The 17,478-nt window shown below is 53.3% G+C and overlaps 1 protein-coding gene across 3 annotated transcripts in view; it reads left to right on the top strand.

Annotated features, from left to right (window-relative positions):
* The window catches only part of TK2 (thymidine kinase 2), a 30,767-nt gene extending 19,694 nt beyond the window's left edge, over window positions 1–11,073 (top strand). For 2 of the 3 annotated variants that reach the window (XM_060083504.1, XM_060083503.1), the window contains 4 exons: window positions 3,984–4,072; window positions 4,648–4,727; window positions 8,011–8,091; window positions 9,219–11,073. In XM_060083504.1, coding sequence (XP_059939487.1) covers window positions 3,984–4,072; window positions 4,648–4,727; window positions 8,011–8,091; window positions 9,219–9,317 — 349 coding nt within the window. In that variant the 3' untranslated portion in view covers window positions 9,318–11,073. Of the gene's footprint in view, window positions 1–3,983; window positions 4,073–4,647; window positions 4,728–8,010; window positions 8,092–8,474; window positions 8,544–9,218 lie in introns of all 3 variants that reach the window. The other variant, XR_009530584.1, reaches the window with a different exon arrangement.
* Window positions 11,074–17,478: the final 6,405 nt, after the last annotated feature.

Genomic DNA, 17,478 nt, shown 5'->3' with positions numbered 1-17,478 from the left:
TCTTGCCTTTTGGGCCTCGGACGAGTGAGGAGCTCCTCCAGGGAGAGACCCGCCTCTTCCGCCCCCATCCTCACCCCAGCTAGTTTGGGGTGGGCAGAACATACATGCAATTATGCCACCAGGGGTTAATCGCCACCAAGGAAGATTCTGGTTCCACAGTCTCCTTAAAGACTTAAAGAACCTGAAGGACTTCTGAGGTGTGGGCACTGTGCTGGAATGAACAGCTGAAGGTGGCGACAAAGACTCAGGCAGCTAAAGCGGCCACGCAGGCCACTGTGTGGCCCGACCCTGTGGGCTAATTGAACACAAAGGTTTTACAGGATTGCCTGGTTGGTGTTTTCTAAGAATAGAAGGAAGGGAATTGCATGGGGCCCAGCTGGGGAAGTGACACACTGACTCACCTGGGGCAGCGGGTTGCGGACATCCATTAAGACCCTGCGTTTGGAACAACAGGCGGGTCCTCCTGCTGTCCTGATGGGCCCTGGGGCTTGGACTCCTCCTCACTCATGGCCGGACTGGGGACTCACTGCCTGTGTCATGGGCCTGCGAGCGGTGGCTTTCCTCAGGCTGAGGCTAGAGAGACACTGGACGGGCCCAGGGGCAGCCCCCTCAGCTGACAGACGGGGCAGGTGGGGTTGGGGCACGTGGTGCAGCCAGGAGCATATGGGTTTGGGGGCCACCGAGAGCCAGGCTTCGGTCCCTGGCTCAGAGCTGGGCTGAGCTTCTCTGGGCCTCAGTTTTCCTCATCTATAAGTTGGGGCTAAAATTGACCTCACAAGGTCTTGTGAGAAACAAAAGAAAGTCATGTGTACAAGGAGGCTGGCATTTGAGTGTGTGATTTCAGTTTTAACCCATGCTCTCTGGGCCTCAGGGGGAAGGCAACAGCAAACCGTGCCAGACAAAACAGCGGGATTCGTGTGGACCCGTGACCTCAATTTTGCCCCCCTAGGATAAGGGGAAGGCACCGTGAAACCCCCTCAGTCCACCGTTGGTGGGTCTGCAGAGAGGTGCTGCCCTCTGTGTGTTTTGTGGAAATAAAAGCAGTGCCTTGGTGGTGGTGCTGGGCGCCCCATTCTCGAGGCAGACACAGGAGGAGCCGGGCAGATTCCTAGGAGGAAAACTGCAGATACAGATAAAACAGCGCCCGCTGCCTGACATGCCTCAGAATCATGGAAGGCAGCTTCCGTTTCCTCACTCCGCTCAGCCGGTGGCCAGTTGTCCTGGACCCCCCAGCACATGGCTCCTGGCAGTCTTGGAAGGGTTTTCTGGAGGTCTGCCTGCCGACCCTGCCCTCAAGGAGGCTGCCCCGGGGCCGCCTAGAGGACCTCTAAGGAGAGCATTGGGAAGGGAGGACCTGCTTCCTCCCAGGTTTGCCTGGGCCAGGTGGGAGTGGGAGGTTCCTGAGCCACCCAGGAGGTGTCCTGAGACCACCTGGGGCCGAGTTCCAGCAGAGCAGCGGCTTTCAGCCCCCAGCACTTTGTGTGGTGTCAGTTGGTTTGGTTTTAGTTAACACTGTGCTGCCTGTGTCCTGAATTGTGACTCAGTTCGGTGGCCACAGCTAAGGGTATCCTCCCAGCTCTGGGATTTGACAGAACCTCCCTTGAGCCTTACCGTCACCGGTGAAGTCCTCAGGGGCAGTCTCACACCAACTGTCCAGCGTCCATGACGTAGGAGGCTGTTGGGCAGCTTTCCCTCCACGCGTGCTGCTCACCGGCCCACACCCTTGAGTTGCCAGTCTGTGCTGCGTGCCCAGGCTGCGTGTTTGGTGGAGCGAGTGGGGCTGATCAGCAGCTTCTTTTTGGCAAATCCTCATTCCCTCGGAGTCAGCTTTGCTCCAGAGAAGGAAAACATGTCAAGAAGAGTGGTTTGGTGTCTGAATGTCAAATACTCTCAGCTGCAGCTAACTGCAGCCCAGCTCAAAGTGGCCTGAACACTGAGGTTGTTACGGGCTGTCTTAACAGCAGGCTTTGGGGTTGGTTTCATTCGGTGGCCCTAGTGCTGTTTCTCTCTGTTTTCCTGCTCTGTCTTGTGGGTGTCCTCAATATGATTCCCTCTTGATGACACAATGCCTGTGGCAGAACCGGGCTTCTCATTGCTGGCCAGAGGGTGGATGTCTTGCCAGTGGCTCTCTCTTCTAAGCATGAGGAAGCATGGTTTCCATAAACCCCAGCAAACCTCTCTCATGTCTCACTGGTCAGGTTGGGCCCTTCGGCCTGGGCTGATCAACTCACCCTGGCCAGCGGAGAGGACGTCCCTCAGACCAGGTAGTTTACTCTGAAGCTTGGGCTGGGGTCAGGTTTCCCTGAACACTCAGGCCTGTGGGATGGACCCTGAATAGATCATGGGCTACTTTTAAGGAGGTAGGAGGAAAGAATTGGGGGATGGGCAACCACATGAGCTGTGTGTGATCACAAAGTTGTTACCTTAAGTATCTGAATTTTGGGCCCTTCTGCAGTGTCCTGGGACTTCCTCCCTCTGCCCTCCCCTACAAAGCCTCCCCCACTTATTCGTGGGGGCGGGTGCTGGTCCTCACACATTAGTCTGCTCTGGTCTCCCTGCTGAAGTCTGATGCCTGAGACCCCTCAAGGCGCCGACAACTGCCCGTCTGCCCCTGCTGTTCTCCCGGGCACCGTGCATTTTCCTGCGGTTCTGCCAGGCACAGCTCTTCTGCGCTGAGGGCGTCTGGTGGTCTCAGGGACTAGGGGAGGATGTCCCCCTCCAGTCTGTGCCCCGCCCCATCGTTTGGGCCCCCAGGCAGGGCTGCTTGAGCTTGTCATCTTAAGAGCGCCTTCCTTCACGCCCATCCTTCCCCCTCCCCCAGGTGGGAGTCAGTTCACCACCCATGGCGGGGGCAGCTGCAAACCACCCGCTCCACTGGCCTCTTTTCCCCGCCTCCCCTTCTTTAGTCAACAGTCAGAAGACCCCCAGCTGCACACAGCTCAGGCACCTCCACTCGCCCGTAGCCCGCCTTGCCAAACCCAGTTCTGAGTGGATCCAAGATGATATTCAAGACGGGTGGAGGATGTTGAAAGGAGTTCCTCCCCTGGGCCTTTGAGGGTCACCCCGCAGCTGCCTGGTTTGTTTCCTCCAGCTGCTGCCCCTCCTCCCGCTCTTCCCTGCTCATTTCCTCCAGGTTAGAGGACAGATGCCAGGTCTCTCTCACTTGTGGGCTTCTTCTTCCTTTCTTTCTTTTTCAGTTATCATTTTAAATATGTAGTCATTTTCCCCCCACCCCCGCCCCGAATTGAGAACTAGTATGTTGTTAAATTTTGGAAAATACAGAAAGAGATAAAGAAAAAAATGTCTCCCGTAGTCCTACAGTTCAGAGAAAAGCACTGTTAACCTTTTGGTGGTTTTCTTTCCAGTCTCCTTTCAAAATGTGTGGATGAATACTCTTGAAAGTATGGTTGGGTCGTGCTATATGCACAGTTTTATATCCTCCTGTTTTCATTGAATAATGAGAATTTGATTATGAGCATTTTCCATGTCATTAAATTTTATTTTATAGCATCATCTTTCAGTTGCTGTGTGGTTTTCTGTTAGATAGATGTACCATGATTTAGTTTTTCATTATTTTTTAAATAGTGCTACAGAGGACATCCACGATTATTTCCACAAAATAAATTTCTAGAAGTGAAACAGGTTTGCTCTTCCACCTCCCAGCCTGAGCGCTGTCCGTGTTCTCAGGGGACAGGCTTCATAGCCCCTACCTTGGCTTGGAGTTCAAATCCCAAATGAATTCTCCCTTCGGGCAGTGCCAAGATACTTGCTGCATTATACCATCAACTGTCCCTGGGCAGCAGGAGGTCGGGAGGTTTCGGGTCCTTGTCATCACTACCCGCCCAGTATCATGTGATCACACTATGTCATGGTGCCCTTGGCAGTTCCCTTTCAATAAAAGCAGTGCCCAGATGTTTTGGGGGAATGGCACAGCCCAGGAACTTTCTCATGGGATAATAAAACCCTTACAACTCTCGTTACAGTGGGAAGATGCCTGAAGTGGACTATGTGGTCCTGTCAGAATGGTTTGACTGGATTGTGAGGAACATCGACGTGTCCGTTGACTTGATAGGTGAGATAGTCCCTCCCTGGCCTCCCTCCCCTGGGCCCAGTGAGGAGGTGGTTGGCTGGGCCCCAAGCAGCGGGGGTGGTGGGCAGGGCCCTCACCATGAGCGATTCTTCCCCTACCTTGACTCAGCCTTCTCCCAAAGGGCAGATAGAATCTGGGGCTTTTGGTCCCTCCTGGAGAAGCACCCTAGCCAGTCCCTCAAACTGCTTTCCCCTCGGTCCATTGTGATATGATGGGTTTTTTTCTAGTTTGTAAAGGAGGGAGGAGGGACAGAACCTGGACAGTTACTGAGACAGGCCGGGTGCCAGGCCCTGTGCTAAGCTCTGTCAATGTACGGAACCTATTCAGCTTCACAGTGACCCAGTGGGGCTGGTGACATGGAAAGAGAATGAAAGTCAGGATGAGGGTCAAGATGCCTGTTTGGCCACACAGCTGGTCTGCCTCTCCTGCTCAGGGCTGCTGGCAGATGTTTCTCTCCATGCCTTGCCCACACGCCTTCCTTCCCCCTACCCCTCACTTTCACTTCCAAGCCACGAACAGAGTAATTAAAGCCACATACATGTTTTTTAAAATCTCAGTTTATCTCCAGACCACTCCTGAGACCTGTTACCAGAGGCTAAAAATGAGATGCAGGGAAGAGGAAAAGGTCATTCCACTGGTAAGAGCCCCTTTAACCCGGGGAAAGGTGCAACTTCATCCCATCCTGGCCCCACCCTCTGTGAGATCATTGTGCTGTTGTTGCAGGGAGAGAAACAGGAACTGAGCACGTTGGAGGGTGAACTCTGACTTCCTCTGAGCTGGAGACCCTGTGCGGTGTCCAGGTCTGCTTTACTTCCTGTGGCCCCAGACTCAATGCTGGGCACCCCCGGGGCTCAGAGGCGTCCCTTCTCCCGTTCCCGCCCAGGTGTCCCCAGGGCTTGTTTGGTCCACCTCCTGAAAATTGCTTGCCTTTGTGCCGTCCCCTGGATCCTCGCTAGGACGTGCCCACTTGCTCGCTGCTGCATTGCCAGTGCTTGGCACAGTGCCTGGCTGGCTGGGAGGTGAAACTCACTAGTGTCTGCCCAGTGCTTCACCCTTCTGGGTTTTGGCTCAGGACCACATCAACTCTAGTCAGGGCTGTCTAACAGGCTTGGACTGCTCTCCTTGCCCTGGTCCCTCACTATCCACATCCCCCTCAGAAATCCATCCTCCACACTGCTGCTTGGGTGATGTTCCCAGTACAGAGCACCACGCATGCAATTCCCTAACCCCACCCTCTTCAGTGCCTCACCACTGTCTAGGATAAAGTCCCCACTTGTAGCATGCCATCCGAGATCCTGCATGATTGGCTTCATCCCCTTCCACTCCCTGCCTTTCATGCTCTGGCCATAAAGAACTAGTTGTGGCTACACATGCTCTCTCTTTCTCTCTTCCCCTCTCCCCTCTCCCCCTCCCCTCTCCCCCCTCCCTCTCCCCCCTCCCCTCTCCCCCTCCCCTCTCCCCTCTCCCCCTCCCTCTCCCCCCTCCCCTCTCCCCCTCCCTCTCCCCTCTCCCCTCTTCCCTCTCCACTCTCCCCCTCCCCCTCCCCTCCCCCTCCCCCTCCCCTCTCCCCCTCCCCTCTCCCCCTCCCCCTCCCCTCTCCCCTCTCCCCCCTCCCCCCTCCCCCTCCCTCTCCCCTCTCCCCTCTCCCCTCTTCCCTCTCCCCTCTCCCCCCTCCCCTCTCCCCCACCCCTCTCCCCTCTCCCCCTCCCCTCTCCCCTCTCCCCCCTCCCCCCTCCCCTCTCCCCTCTCCCCCCTCCCCCCTCCCCCTCCCTCTCCCCTCTCCCCTCTCCCCTCTTCCCTCTCCCCTCTCCCCCCTCCCCCTCCCCCTCCTCTCCCCTCTCCCCTCTCCCCTCTTCCCTCTCCCCTCTCCCCCCTCCCCTCTCCCCCACCCCTCTCCCCTCTCCCCCTCCCCTCTCCCCTCTCCCCCCTCCCCCTCCCCCTCCCTCTCCCCTCTCCCCTCTCCCCTCTTCCCTCTCCCCTCTCCCCCCTCCCCCTCCCCCTCCCTCTCCCCTCTCCCCTCTCCCCTCTTCCCTCTCCACTCTCCCCCTCCCCCTCCCCTCTTCCCCCTCCCCCTCCCCCTCCCCTCTCCCCCCTCCCCTCTCCCCCCTCCCCCTCCCCTCCCCCTCCCCTCTCCCCCCTCCCCTCTCCCCTCTCCTGATCCCTCTCCCCCTCCCTCTCCCCCCTCCCCTCTCCCCCTCCCCTCTCCCCTCTCCCCCTCCCCTCTCCCCTCTCCCCCCTCCCCCCTCCCCTCCCTCTCCCCTCTCCCCTCTCCCCTCTTCCCTCTCCCCTCTCCCCCCTCCCCCCTCCCCCTCCCTCTCCCCTCTCCCCTCTCCCCTCTTCCCTCTCCACTCTCCCCCTCCCCTCCCCTCCCCCTCCCCTCTTCCCCCTCCCCCTCCCCCTCCCCTCTCCCCCCTCCCCTCTCCCCTCTCCCCCTCCACTCTCCCCGTCCCCTCTCCCCTCTCCCCCCTCCCCCCCTCCCCCTCCCCCTCCTCCCCCCTCCTGATCCCTCTCCCCTCCCCCCACCCCTCACCAGGGAGTTACAGAAATGTACCTTTGCCTTAGTGGTTTCTTTTGCCTCAGGTGTCACCTCCTCCAAGAAGCTTTCTCTGACCTTCCCTCTATTGTGGTCCCCCAACCTCTGTGCTTATTATGATCACAGCCATTAGGACAAATATTCTGAAACATTTCTTTATGTGTTTGCTCCCCACCCCTCAGAAAACTACCATGAACTTTTTAAGATTAGATCTTATTCCCTCTGCATCCCTAGAATGTGTCCCAGGCCTTGGCACCTAGGGGTTGCTCAGTTAATATTGAGCGGAATGCCCCATGTGAATGCCACTGGAAGTACACAGACAGAGGCTGGGCAAGCATTTACTGGGATATCATGGGGGTCTGAGCCCAGGATGGGCTGGACTGGGGTCCTAGAAGGCCAGTCCAGCTCCTGAGGCCCACCCAGCCTTGTTTGCCCCAGGCACTAGCAAGGTGGATTCCAGCCGTGAAGGCCCAGGCCTCGTTCTGGGCAGCTGCTTTGAAATCTGGAGACAGGAATGATTAGAGGAAGGGTGAAATGGGGCGGGGCTGGACCAAGCTGGGATGGGGCACGGCAGCTCTGTGCAGTGACCCAGATGTTCGGAAGAAGGGACAAATCTGGAGTTGTCCAAGTCGTTGTTGAGGACATTGTCTTAATGGTTCTGACAAGGCCTCCAGGACAAGTCTCTTGTTGCCAAGGGAGAACGTGGTGGTGGATAAAGAGGCACCAGTGTGGTTTACCCGAGAGCCTCAGGGCTGGGGGTAGATGGCTGCTTGAGGAAGCGTTTGCCGGGGCCTGCTCGTGGGAGAGTGCCGTCCAGTCCTACCGGACACGCAGGCATGGATGCCTTAGGGGCGGGTCTGGGCCTCTTTTCCCTTGCGTTGCACCTTGTCCTCCTTCTGAAGTTGGCCCTTAAGCTTTCAAGGATCCATAGGTTACAAGTTGTCTGCTGGGGTGAGAGCAGCCGAGTGGGGCTCCTGGGCCAGTGAGGGCCACAGTCCTCTTGGTGGGAAGGACGGTGGGAAGGTTCAGAGGCTTCCCAGGCCCCCGTGAAGGAACAGAGGCCCTGCTGATGGAGAAGGGGCAGGAAACCAGAGCAGCCAGGTGGGAGGATGCGTCCAAAGCGCCAGAGGGGCAGAGTGCGCTGGAGGGCTGGGCAGGTGGCCAGAGGGACGCTTCTGACTGTTGCGACACCTGGGCTGGCTGGCAGAGTGCTTGGCCGCGTTTATCATTGTCCACCCGAGCCAGGTTGGCTGTTGTAGGTCCTTAGTCCAAGCCACTGCCCTGTGGTCATTGACATTCACCTAACCTGCCTCTGAGACCCCTGGAGGGGAGAGGTCTGCTCCCTATGTTCTCCCGACAGCCCTTGCATTTTTCCCCCCTCCGGCAGGAATACCTGGATGCTATTCACCACCTGTACGAGGAGTGGCTCATCAAAGGGAGCCTTTTCCCCGTGGCGGCCCCTGTTCTGGTAAGCCCCCCTAACAGGGCGGGAGACTTTTCTAGAAGGAGGAGCGACTCGGGGGATGTCGGCCACTCTGCAGCTGGAGAATTTGAAAGAAGGAAGCGGGGAGGGCGGAAGGGACTCTGTCTCACAGTCCCCATCCTGGACTGAGCCTTAGTGAGCTGGACAGAACTGAGAGAAGGTGACCTGTCCCCATGTCATTACCCCGGTGGCACAGTAGCATCTCACTTATCCAGCATTGTCAGCAAAGGAGTGTTCCAGATGGCTGGAGCCCCTGGACCTGGGTTTTGGCCTTAACCGCTTGGGGTGGTGGTCTTTCTGACATGCCCGTCCCTTCTCCAGTGGGTGGCAGGCCCAAAGCCTCATTGCACCTTTTCTTGGTGACCCAGGGCATCTGAAGGAACGTCAGTTGCTGTTCTGGTCTGTCACACAATGATGCCCCCTTAGGAGGTGCTGAGGTGTGTAGGACTGTTTGCCCCAGACTACTAATGCCTTTGAATTCCCGTGTTTGCTTTTTACCCTCCTTTCTCCTGCTGGCACTCACCATTTCTAACTGTGTTGATGCTTCTGCCCCATCAGTGTTTCCCCACTTCCTTGTCCCCTCGTTTTCTGATTTGCTGCTGCTGACTTTCTTTAGGCAGGCCGTTGGGTCCCTCGGACTGTTAGGAACGCGTGTACGGTGTGGGATCTGAGGGAGGGCCGTGCACAAACTTGTGTGCATGGCCTTGGAGACATCTGTCTGAGCTGCTCAAACGCTGTACTCATGGCTCTTCCAGGCAGTGAGGTTGCTGGAAAGTGAGATACTACTGTACTGGATTTTAAAAGAAAATTTATTTTTTTCCCCTCATTATAGAAAAATGATTGATATCAAATGATGATTAAAAAATCATTCATGAGCTTGTCGCAGGGACAACTATCGTGGATTCTTAAGTGAAAATATAGTTGAGAATGTGGATTGACCTAGTAACGGGAGCTGTTTGGCCCTAACCTTCCTTTTTCTCTGCCTGTGACCTTGGGCTTCCCTGCCTCTCCCTGCCTCATCCTGCCTGCCCCCGTCTCTCTCTCTTCATCAGTGAAGGGAGGCTGATGTTGAGGTCAGGGGCAGCCCTGTGACCTGTGTGTTTAATTTCCAGGTGATTGAGGCTGACCACGACATGGAGAAAATGTTAGAACTCTTTGAACAAAACCGGCACCGAATACTAATTCCAGAGGATCGGAAGCTTGGTCCATAGGACGGGGAAGATCATGCCAGAGAAATGCCTGCTGCTGCCAAGTTAGCTCTCACGAGCAATTTGGAACAATCCACTCTCAGGAGGGCTTTCTATCTGGGCACATTTGTCTTCCTAATGGTCTTCTCTCCTTTGCCAGTGTCTTTATCCTGGGATTCTGGCCCTCGTGGGTAAATGACATGATGGGACCCATGGGTTTGTCGCGGCCCTTTGGTGTCGCAGCCTTGCATTCCCCCGGTGCTTCTCCCGGTGGTTTCCCACCTCTGCATCCCTCTAAGTTATGGAAGAGCCACCTGACTGACCCTGGGCTCATGGTCTCTAGCCCTTCAGACCATCCTTGACGGCGAGGTAGTGGTGTTACATCCCAGGGGAGGAAGTTGAAGCTCAGACAGGCTAAGGGACTCCCCGGGGTCACACAGCCAGTGACAGTGGAGTCAGCACCATTCAGACTTCTGGTGACTCTCAAACATCAATCTCTTGCCCCAGGCTGCCTCATCCCAAGAGCCCTGCCTTCCCTGCTGGAGAGCCCCACACGTGTGTGGGAGTGTGTGTGTGTGTGGGGGGGGTAGTGGTGCATGCAGCCAGCATCATTTTCTCCTGATTTGAGCAGCTCCTGAGGACAGTTAGCATTTCTAGACTTTCACAAAATTGTGCAGTATTTGGCTCGAGCCCAGCGTTCAGTGGTTCACTAGCATGAGGCTGATGTGGTACTTACCACCTCGTCACCGGGACGTCCCCGTCCTTAGGAGAATCGTGGTTTGGCTCCTGAATGGTGCTCGGTCTCCTTGGTGATGAAGGTCCTGCTTGAGCTGCTGCCGATTCCGTGGCAGGGCAATGGCCTTTGGCGCCAGGCTGGTGTGCCCAGTGCTGTGCTGGGCAAGGGGCTGCCAGCCTGGCTTCTGAGGCTCCCTTCCTCCATAGTGGCCTGTGTGAGGAGCTTCACCCTTGGAATTCCTGGGAGTTTGTGGCCCAGGGGAGAAACACAGTGGCCTTACGTCTTTTTGAAATGTTTTTCCATCCAAAGGGACACCATGGGCCCTAGGGCATGAACCATCTTTATTAGTTCAGAGAATATCTTATCTCCGCTCAGCTGTAACAATGCACTGAAGGACGGCTGTCTCCTGAGTCAAGTAGGAAGCAAGAGAAAGGAAGAACATTCTCTTCGGGGACAGTCTGGGCAGGAAAGTTGGGGCTGGCAAGCAAAGGCTCTTGGAGCACTGGAGCTCCTGAATTTTGGAGGTGGGTGGAGAGAGCTTCCAGAAGGCTGTTGCAGACACGGGGAAGGATTGATTATGAACTTGGGGAAAGAGGCCTTGGCCTTTCCCGAGTGGTGGTTGGTGTACCTGAAGGTTGGAAGGCCTCGTCCCAGCCTCTGTGTGAGTGTGGCACCTGTGCATGCAATTCTCTGACGCTACATAGGTGACAGGTGCCCCTGGTGGCCTGGGCCCAGAGGCAGCGCTAGGAGGGCAGCACTCTGGCTTCTGGCCCTTTCTGGCTGGACTGACTCCTGGGCTGTGTGCACAGGGTGGGGGTGGCAGTCAGGTGGGGATGTGTCTCTCAGCCCAGATGTTGGTGATGGACTAGAAACCTGGGGGAGGCAGCGCCTCTGCTGCCAGGCATCTGGACATGCTGGGACCATCTTTGGGCCTTTGCAAACAAACAGTCCAATTTCCCCTCAATTTGAGCATCTGTTTTGGGGGAAATGTGATTTTAAAAAAAAATCTTGCTCTGTGATAGCCAATAAATCCTTCACTTAAAACCTGGTGATTGGGCTTCCCTGGTGGCGCAGTGGTTGAGAATTCGCCTGCCGATGCAGGGGACACGGGTTCGTGCCCCGGTCTGGGAAGATCCCACGTGCCGCGGAGCGGCTGGGCCCATGAGCCATGGCCGCTGAACCTGCGCGTCCGGAGCCTGTGCTCCGCAACGGGAGAGGCCACAACAGTGAGAGGCCGGCGTACAGCAAAAAACAAAAACAAAAAAACCTGGTGATAATTTTGGAGTGCTTCCTATGCCAGTGATTTTAGGTCCCTGCAGCATCCTTGTACCAGCAAGGTAATGTTTTAATTTTTAAACACCGTGTTCCTAACAGAGGATGTCCGGGTTCATAAGAGCTGTCTGTCCTCCCACCCCGGCATCTTGGAGAGGATGCTATATGTACCCACAGTGACTGGGGCTTGTCGCAAAAATCTCGCAGCCCAGAGGTGCCACAGGAAATGGCTAGAGCCCAGCGCACCAAGGGTTGCTCTCCCCGATGTGGCAGGCAGGGCTGGTGGTGGCAGGGGTCACAGAGCAGTTATGAACACTGCTGAGAACCAGGGCAGGGAAAGGGCAGATGGCATGTGGTAGGCACGGGGCCCAGTTCTTCGAGCAGAGGGAGGCACTCCCCAGGGACTCCCAGGAATGGCCGTGAGGAGTGTGGCAGGGCTTGGCAGGCCCTTGCTAAACGTGGACCCTGGGAAGTGCTGTCACCCAGCTTGTTTTTCCCTTTCTTTTTCTCTTCCTGCCTCTTTTCTTCCTTTCCACCTGAGCCCCTCACCTAGATGAGAAGTGCCCCCCTGCCTGGGGAATGCATCAGTCAGAGACCCTTCCTGGGACTCCCGCAGGCTCCCACCATCTGACCTGTGGAAGGAAGGATTGAGGTATTTATTGCTCTGAGAGCAGGTAGGAGATGTTTCCAAAACCTGTCTACCCCTGGGTGCTATGGAATCTGCATCGCCCTCGTTTTTCTTAGAGCCTGGGGCCGGATGGGGGAGCTCACTTCAAATGCTCACACATCTGCGGAATGAGTAACCTCATCCTCTTGGCCTCTTCACCCTGAAGAGTTACAGTTATTAAAATAATTGACAAGCTCTTGGAGACGTCAGCCCTCCACTGTTGAGAATCTAATAACAATAATATTGTGCCCAGTGTCTCTGGGCTTTGGCAGTGGATTACTTATTTACCAGAGGCCCCAGGGTCACTGGCACATGCTTTCTTTTCCTAATAACCCCAACCTTGTGGCTCCCCTAAGGCTGGGGTGAGCTCTGTGTTCCTCTAGTTTCTGTAAGATGGTGAACTTGGCAAAAGCTGTCATTAAACAGAAGCTAGGAGAAAGCCAAGCTCGTGGAATCAGAATGGGTATTGGCATTTACTGCTCTTTTCTTGAATTTCTGCATTTTTTGGCTTTTTCTTCTCCAAGACAGGGGTCCGTGGAACACAGGTGTCCTGGGAGATAGTAATAGGTGCTCTGAGAAAAGAGGGTTCCGTAGTCCAGAAAATTTGGGAAACACCACCTGGGTACTCTCTCTGAGATGCACAAGTTACATTAGCCTAGATAAAGTCAAGAAGTCCTGCAATAAAAACACCTTCTAAACTTTGTTTTAGCCAGGGACTCTCAAACTCACTTGACAGTAGAGCCTCCCATTTGGGGAGTATACATCAATGATCTCCAGATGTGCTAATGTTCCTTGGAAGCACATTGGGAAGCACTGTTTTAGGGGGCCTGCAGCTGCTGATGACTCCTGGTTCTGTGTCCTTTGGGATGCTCTAGCTCATGGTTCTCTAACTTCAGAGTATCTGAGTCCTCCGGTGGGTGTGTTAAAACACGGACTGCAGGGCCTACCCCCAGAGTTTCTAATTCAGTAGATCTGGGATGGGCCTGAGAATTTGTTTTCTAATGACTTTCTAGGTGATGATGGGTCTGCTGGTCCAGGAACCACCCTTTGGGGACCACTTCTGTTAGCTTGATGTTTTCTAGAAGTGGATATCCAGGAGTTCCAAGAAAACTTGGCATGTTGTTGAGTGTTGTCGCACCTCGTGAGTGTTGGCTGTCTTATCTGTTGAATGGGAGCATTGCTCACTTCCTAGGGCGGTGAGGATAACCAGCCTGGCATGAGGAAGGGGCCCAGAGCAGGACCAGTTGCTAAGTTTTAAATAAATCTTACCTTTGGGATCCAGGTGTTGAAACATACTATAAAACTTCTATAATTAAAACAGTATGGTACTGGTGCATGAATAGACAAGTAGACCAGTGGAATAGAATAGAGAGCCCGGAAATAGATCCAAGTACATGATAAAGGTGACATCTCAATGATTATTGGGGGTAAAGATGGATTTTTAAATAAATGGTGCTGAGATGACTGAGTAGCCATTTGGAAAAAGATAAAAATAGATCCATATCTCACATCATACCCAAGAATAAATTCCAAGTGGTTAGGGATCTAAATGTAAAAAATGAAACCATGCAAGTACTAGAAGAATGAATTCTTCTTCTTTAAAACCTTGATGTAGGGAAAACTTTGTAACTATAATTCAAAATCTAGGAACAATAAAAGATTGATAAATCTGACTAAAAAATGTGTATGACAAAACTCATGTGGAAACAAAGTTAAAAGACAGTGGACAAAGTGGGAAAAAATATTCACAATGTATATCACAAAGGGCTAATATTTGTGAAGAATTCTTAAAAATGGACAAAGAACCAAAACTCCAATAGAAAAATGAGAAAAATATCCAAACAAAATTTACAAAAAAGATAATAAAAATGGCCCTTATATGAAAAATACTCAAATCCACTCAATTAGAGAAATGCAGATGCTATGATCTAAATATTTGTATCTCCCCCAAATCCATATGTTGAAAACCTAATGTCCAAGGTAGTGGCGTGAGGAGGTGGGACCTTTGCAGTGGGGTGATTAGGTCATGAGGGTGGACCCTTCATGAATGGGATTAGTGCTCTGATAAAAGAGACCTCACAGAGCTCCCAAGCCCCTTCTACCATGTGAGGACACGGGGGGATGTTGGCAGTCTGCAGTCCGGAAGAGGGCCTTCACCAGACCCCAGCCATGCTGGCACCAGGATCTTGGACTTCCAGCCGCCAGAACTGTGAGATATAAATTTCTTTTGTTTATAAGCCACCCAGTCTGTGGTATTTTGTTAACAGCAGCCCAAACAGACTAAGCAAATAAAAGAACACTGAGATACTTAGCAGACTGGCAAACACACAAAGATATATATCGAAACACATCCTGAGGCTGTGGGGAAACAGTCACTCTTACTGGTGGGCATGCAAATTCGTTTACCCCTTCTGGAGGGAAATAGGATAACACCTGACACACTACATACATACTTACATCGCAATCCAGCAACCCCACTTCTAGGACATGAAAGTGTATATATGTACAAGGTTATTTATGGCAGCATTATTTGTAATTGCAAAATAATTGAAAACAACCTAAAGACCCATATACAAGAGAGTGGTTAAATAAACTATGGTACATCCACACAATGGAATAGTATACAGCCGTGAAGAAGAATGAGGAGGATCTCTCTCTGAATGGATGTGATATGATTTCCAGGACACACTGTTACGGGAAGAAAGCAGTGTCCAAATGAGTATCTATAGTATGCTAGCCTAAGAAAAATACACAGATGCAGGGGAAGTACAGGAAAGGCAACCCAGAAACTAAATAGATTGGTGGGAAAAGTCTGGAGAGAAGGGAAAAATGGGATCAGGGTTGCTGGGATGAGGGGGGAATACACTGCTGTGAATATATCATTTTGTATAACTCTAACCATAGTAATGTCTCACCCCCCAAATAAATAAATAGTTAAGGTGGAGTAGGACGTAGGGGGAACGGAAGATGGAATACAAACAGATGAATCACAAGTAACAACCACACTGAAGGTGCTGGGAAGAAAAGAACTTACTGAAGTAACCTTGGAAAACAGTATCTTGATTGGATACGAGAAGAGTAAAGGTAAAAATTATTTTACATAAATGCTGAAAGATAGTTACTAGAAGTGTTTCTCGCAGGGATATGTTTAGCAATTCTGAAACTATACTAGAATCGACCAATATATTAGAATTGAACAAATAAGTAAATAGTCTGTAGATTATGAGAGCTGGGTTTCTCACTAGTAGAGAATCTGAGTTTAGTGTTCTCTTATGGCTAGAGTGAGGTTAGACATTTTTGGCAAGAATGCCACCATAAAAAAAAAAAGATGCTGTGTCTTCCCTCAGTGCATCTTATCAAAGGATGTATGATGTCCATGCATCTTATTACTGGTGATATTTACCTGCTCATCCCTGGAATGAGTAACAGCTACTAGGATCTCTGGTTCCTGTATTGGAGAGTGAGTGATGTTTAGAGACCAAGATCTAAGTGCCAGGTGTACTCATTGTTACTGGGTGTCTGCTTCTAAGCCCACTCTTGGGACAGAGTTAGGAAACATATGTATGTGTACTAACCCACTCATACACACACATAGCTATATTTCTGTATCTAACTATATATAATTTAAAAACCATGAGTTCCTATTGATACCTCTGATTCTAATCCAACACCACAGAGTGAAAGTCATGATGGAACATAGGTTTTAACAGGATCCTCCAGCAGCTGGATGGAGCTGACTGCAGGAGGATGAGGGCAGAGGCTGGGAGACCAGGAAGGGGGGCTGGCGTCCTCCCGGGATCTGAGTGACAGGCCTTGGTAGCTCAGTCGAGGGGCTCAGGCCTCTGTGGAAGGAGGAGGGACGTGGTCAGATTTGGTCCTTGTGACAGCTATGGTTGGATGAGGGACGTGAGAGAAAGAGAAATCAAAAATGATTCCTACCTTGGGCTCAGCTTTCAAGTAGATGGGGAACACTGCAGGGCAGGAACACGGGGAGGACAAAAGTTCTGTTGTGGTTTGGGACTGAGCATGCTTATTATGTTAATGATCAGAAAATAACGAATAAAAAATGGTCAGGGGCTGCGGGTCAGACCCAGGACTAGGTGCCCTGGTTGCCATGATTCCCAGGTCCGTACCCCCTCCCGCCTCATCCCTTCTCCCGAGACTGCTGACCCTCTCTGTCTCCAGCCCAGCCTGTTCCTGATGTTCTCCTTCCCCAGAATGGAGGCTTATGGCTAGGGTCTGCTCCGACCATCCCCGCCCCTCCCGCCCCCGCTTCACTGGCTCCAGACACTGACAGCTTACCGGCCTGAGTGTCGACTGCTGGGTGCTGTGCTGAGTAATTGGCATGGGTGGGTGGGAGGAAGGATGGATGGACGGATGGATGACTGGCCAGTGCCTCTCTCTTCCCAGTGCAGGCTGCTTCCCGATTTGCCTCGAAAAGCCTGTGTAGGGCCTGGCCAACAGTCTGATTGGGAGGGAGGCAGGGCCAATGCTCCTTAAATCCTTCCCACCTGTGGCCCCCCCTTGATGTAGGGACTGAAAATGGTGGGGTCATATGCTCAGCTCTGGGGACAGAAAGGCAGGCACCAGCATTTATTAAGCACCTGCTGTATGCCCAGAATGGGCCTTTACCACCACCCTCAGAGGCAGGGGCCATCCTCCCCACTTCACAGATGCAAAGCCGAGGGGCAGGCCCTGGGCAGGTGCCACCTGCCACCCCATAGAGAGGGTCTTACCTTTCTCTTGGGGCCCCCATGAGGATTGCCGTGTGTGTGTGTGTACGTTCCTGGACACACCCACTTGTGTGCAGGTGTGCATGCATGTGTGCATATGTGGGGGCAGGAGAGGCTGGTGGAGGGGGCGCCCCCCACTCCAGGCAGCCCAGATGATGGAACCCCCAACCCTGGATGCAGAGCAGACCTCTGAGCTGACCCTGGGCTCCCAACTGTGGCCTTGCTCTCTGTCAACCTGAAGTTGGCTGAGAGAAAAGGGAGGCTGACAGAGGACCCTAAACAGATTAAGGGTGTATTACACATCTGGTTGTCTACACATCTCTCTTTTAATGTGCTCTGTGACAGGTGCCTTAAGGATGCTGAGGGAAACTGCTCTTCAGAGATGCAGGGTGACTCTCCCAAGGTCACACCCTGAGCTGGGATGTGAAGGGGACAGGAAGCCCCCCTGAGGTCGACACTAGGCACACCTCCCCTCGTTAATTCTTCTTAGCCTCCTGTGAGGTGGACCTGACACCACACCCACTTTGAGACGAGGAAGCATCATGGCTCAGAGAGGTGCAGTGGGTGGCCCAAAGCCACACAGCCTATAGGTGGCAGTGCTGGGACCTGGGACCAGCTGGGATTAGCAGGTTTGTCCCTGTGGCTGACAAGCTGTGGGTTTGGCTGCTGTCCCCACTGTGGTCCCAGATCCACCATCTCTCCAAGTGTCACCTTCCTGGCAGAAGAGCAATCGGCTTAGTTAGGTGTCTGCCCTTGTGCCATCCAGGGGTGACAATC

The sequence above is a fragment of the Mesoplodon densirostris genome, chromosome 19 (assembly GCF_025265405.1).
Source record: "Mesoplodon densirostris isolate mMesDen1 chromosome 19, mMesDen1 primary haplotype, whole genome shotgun sequence".
NCBI classification, from domain to species: Eukaryota; Metazoa; Chordata; class Mammalia; order Artiodactyla; family Ziphiidae; genus Mesoplodon; species Mesoplodon densirostris.
Note: the sequence above shows the minus strand (reverse complement) of the source record. Positions and strands in the feature narration are given on the sequence as shown.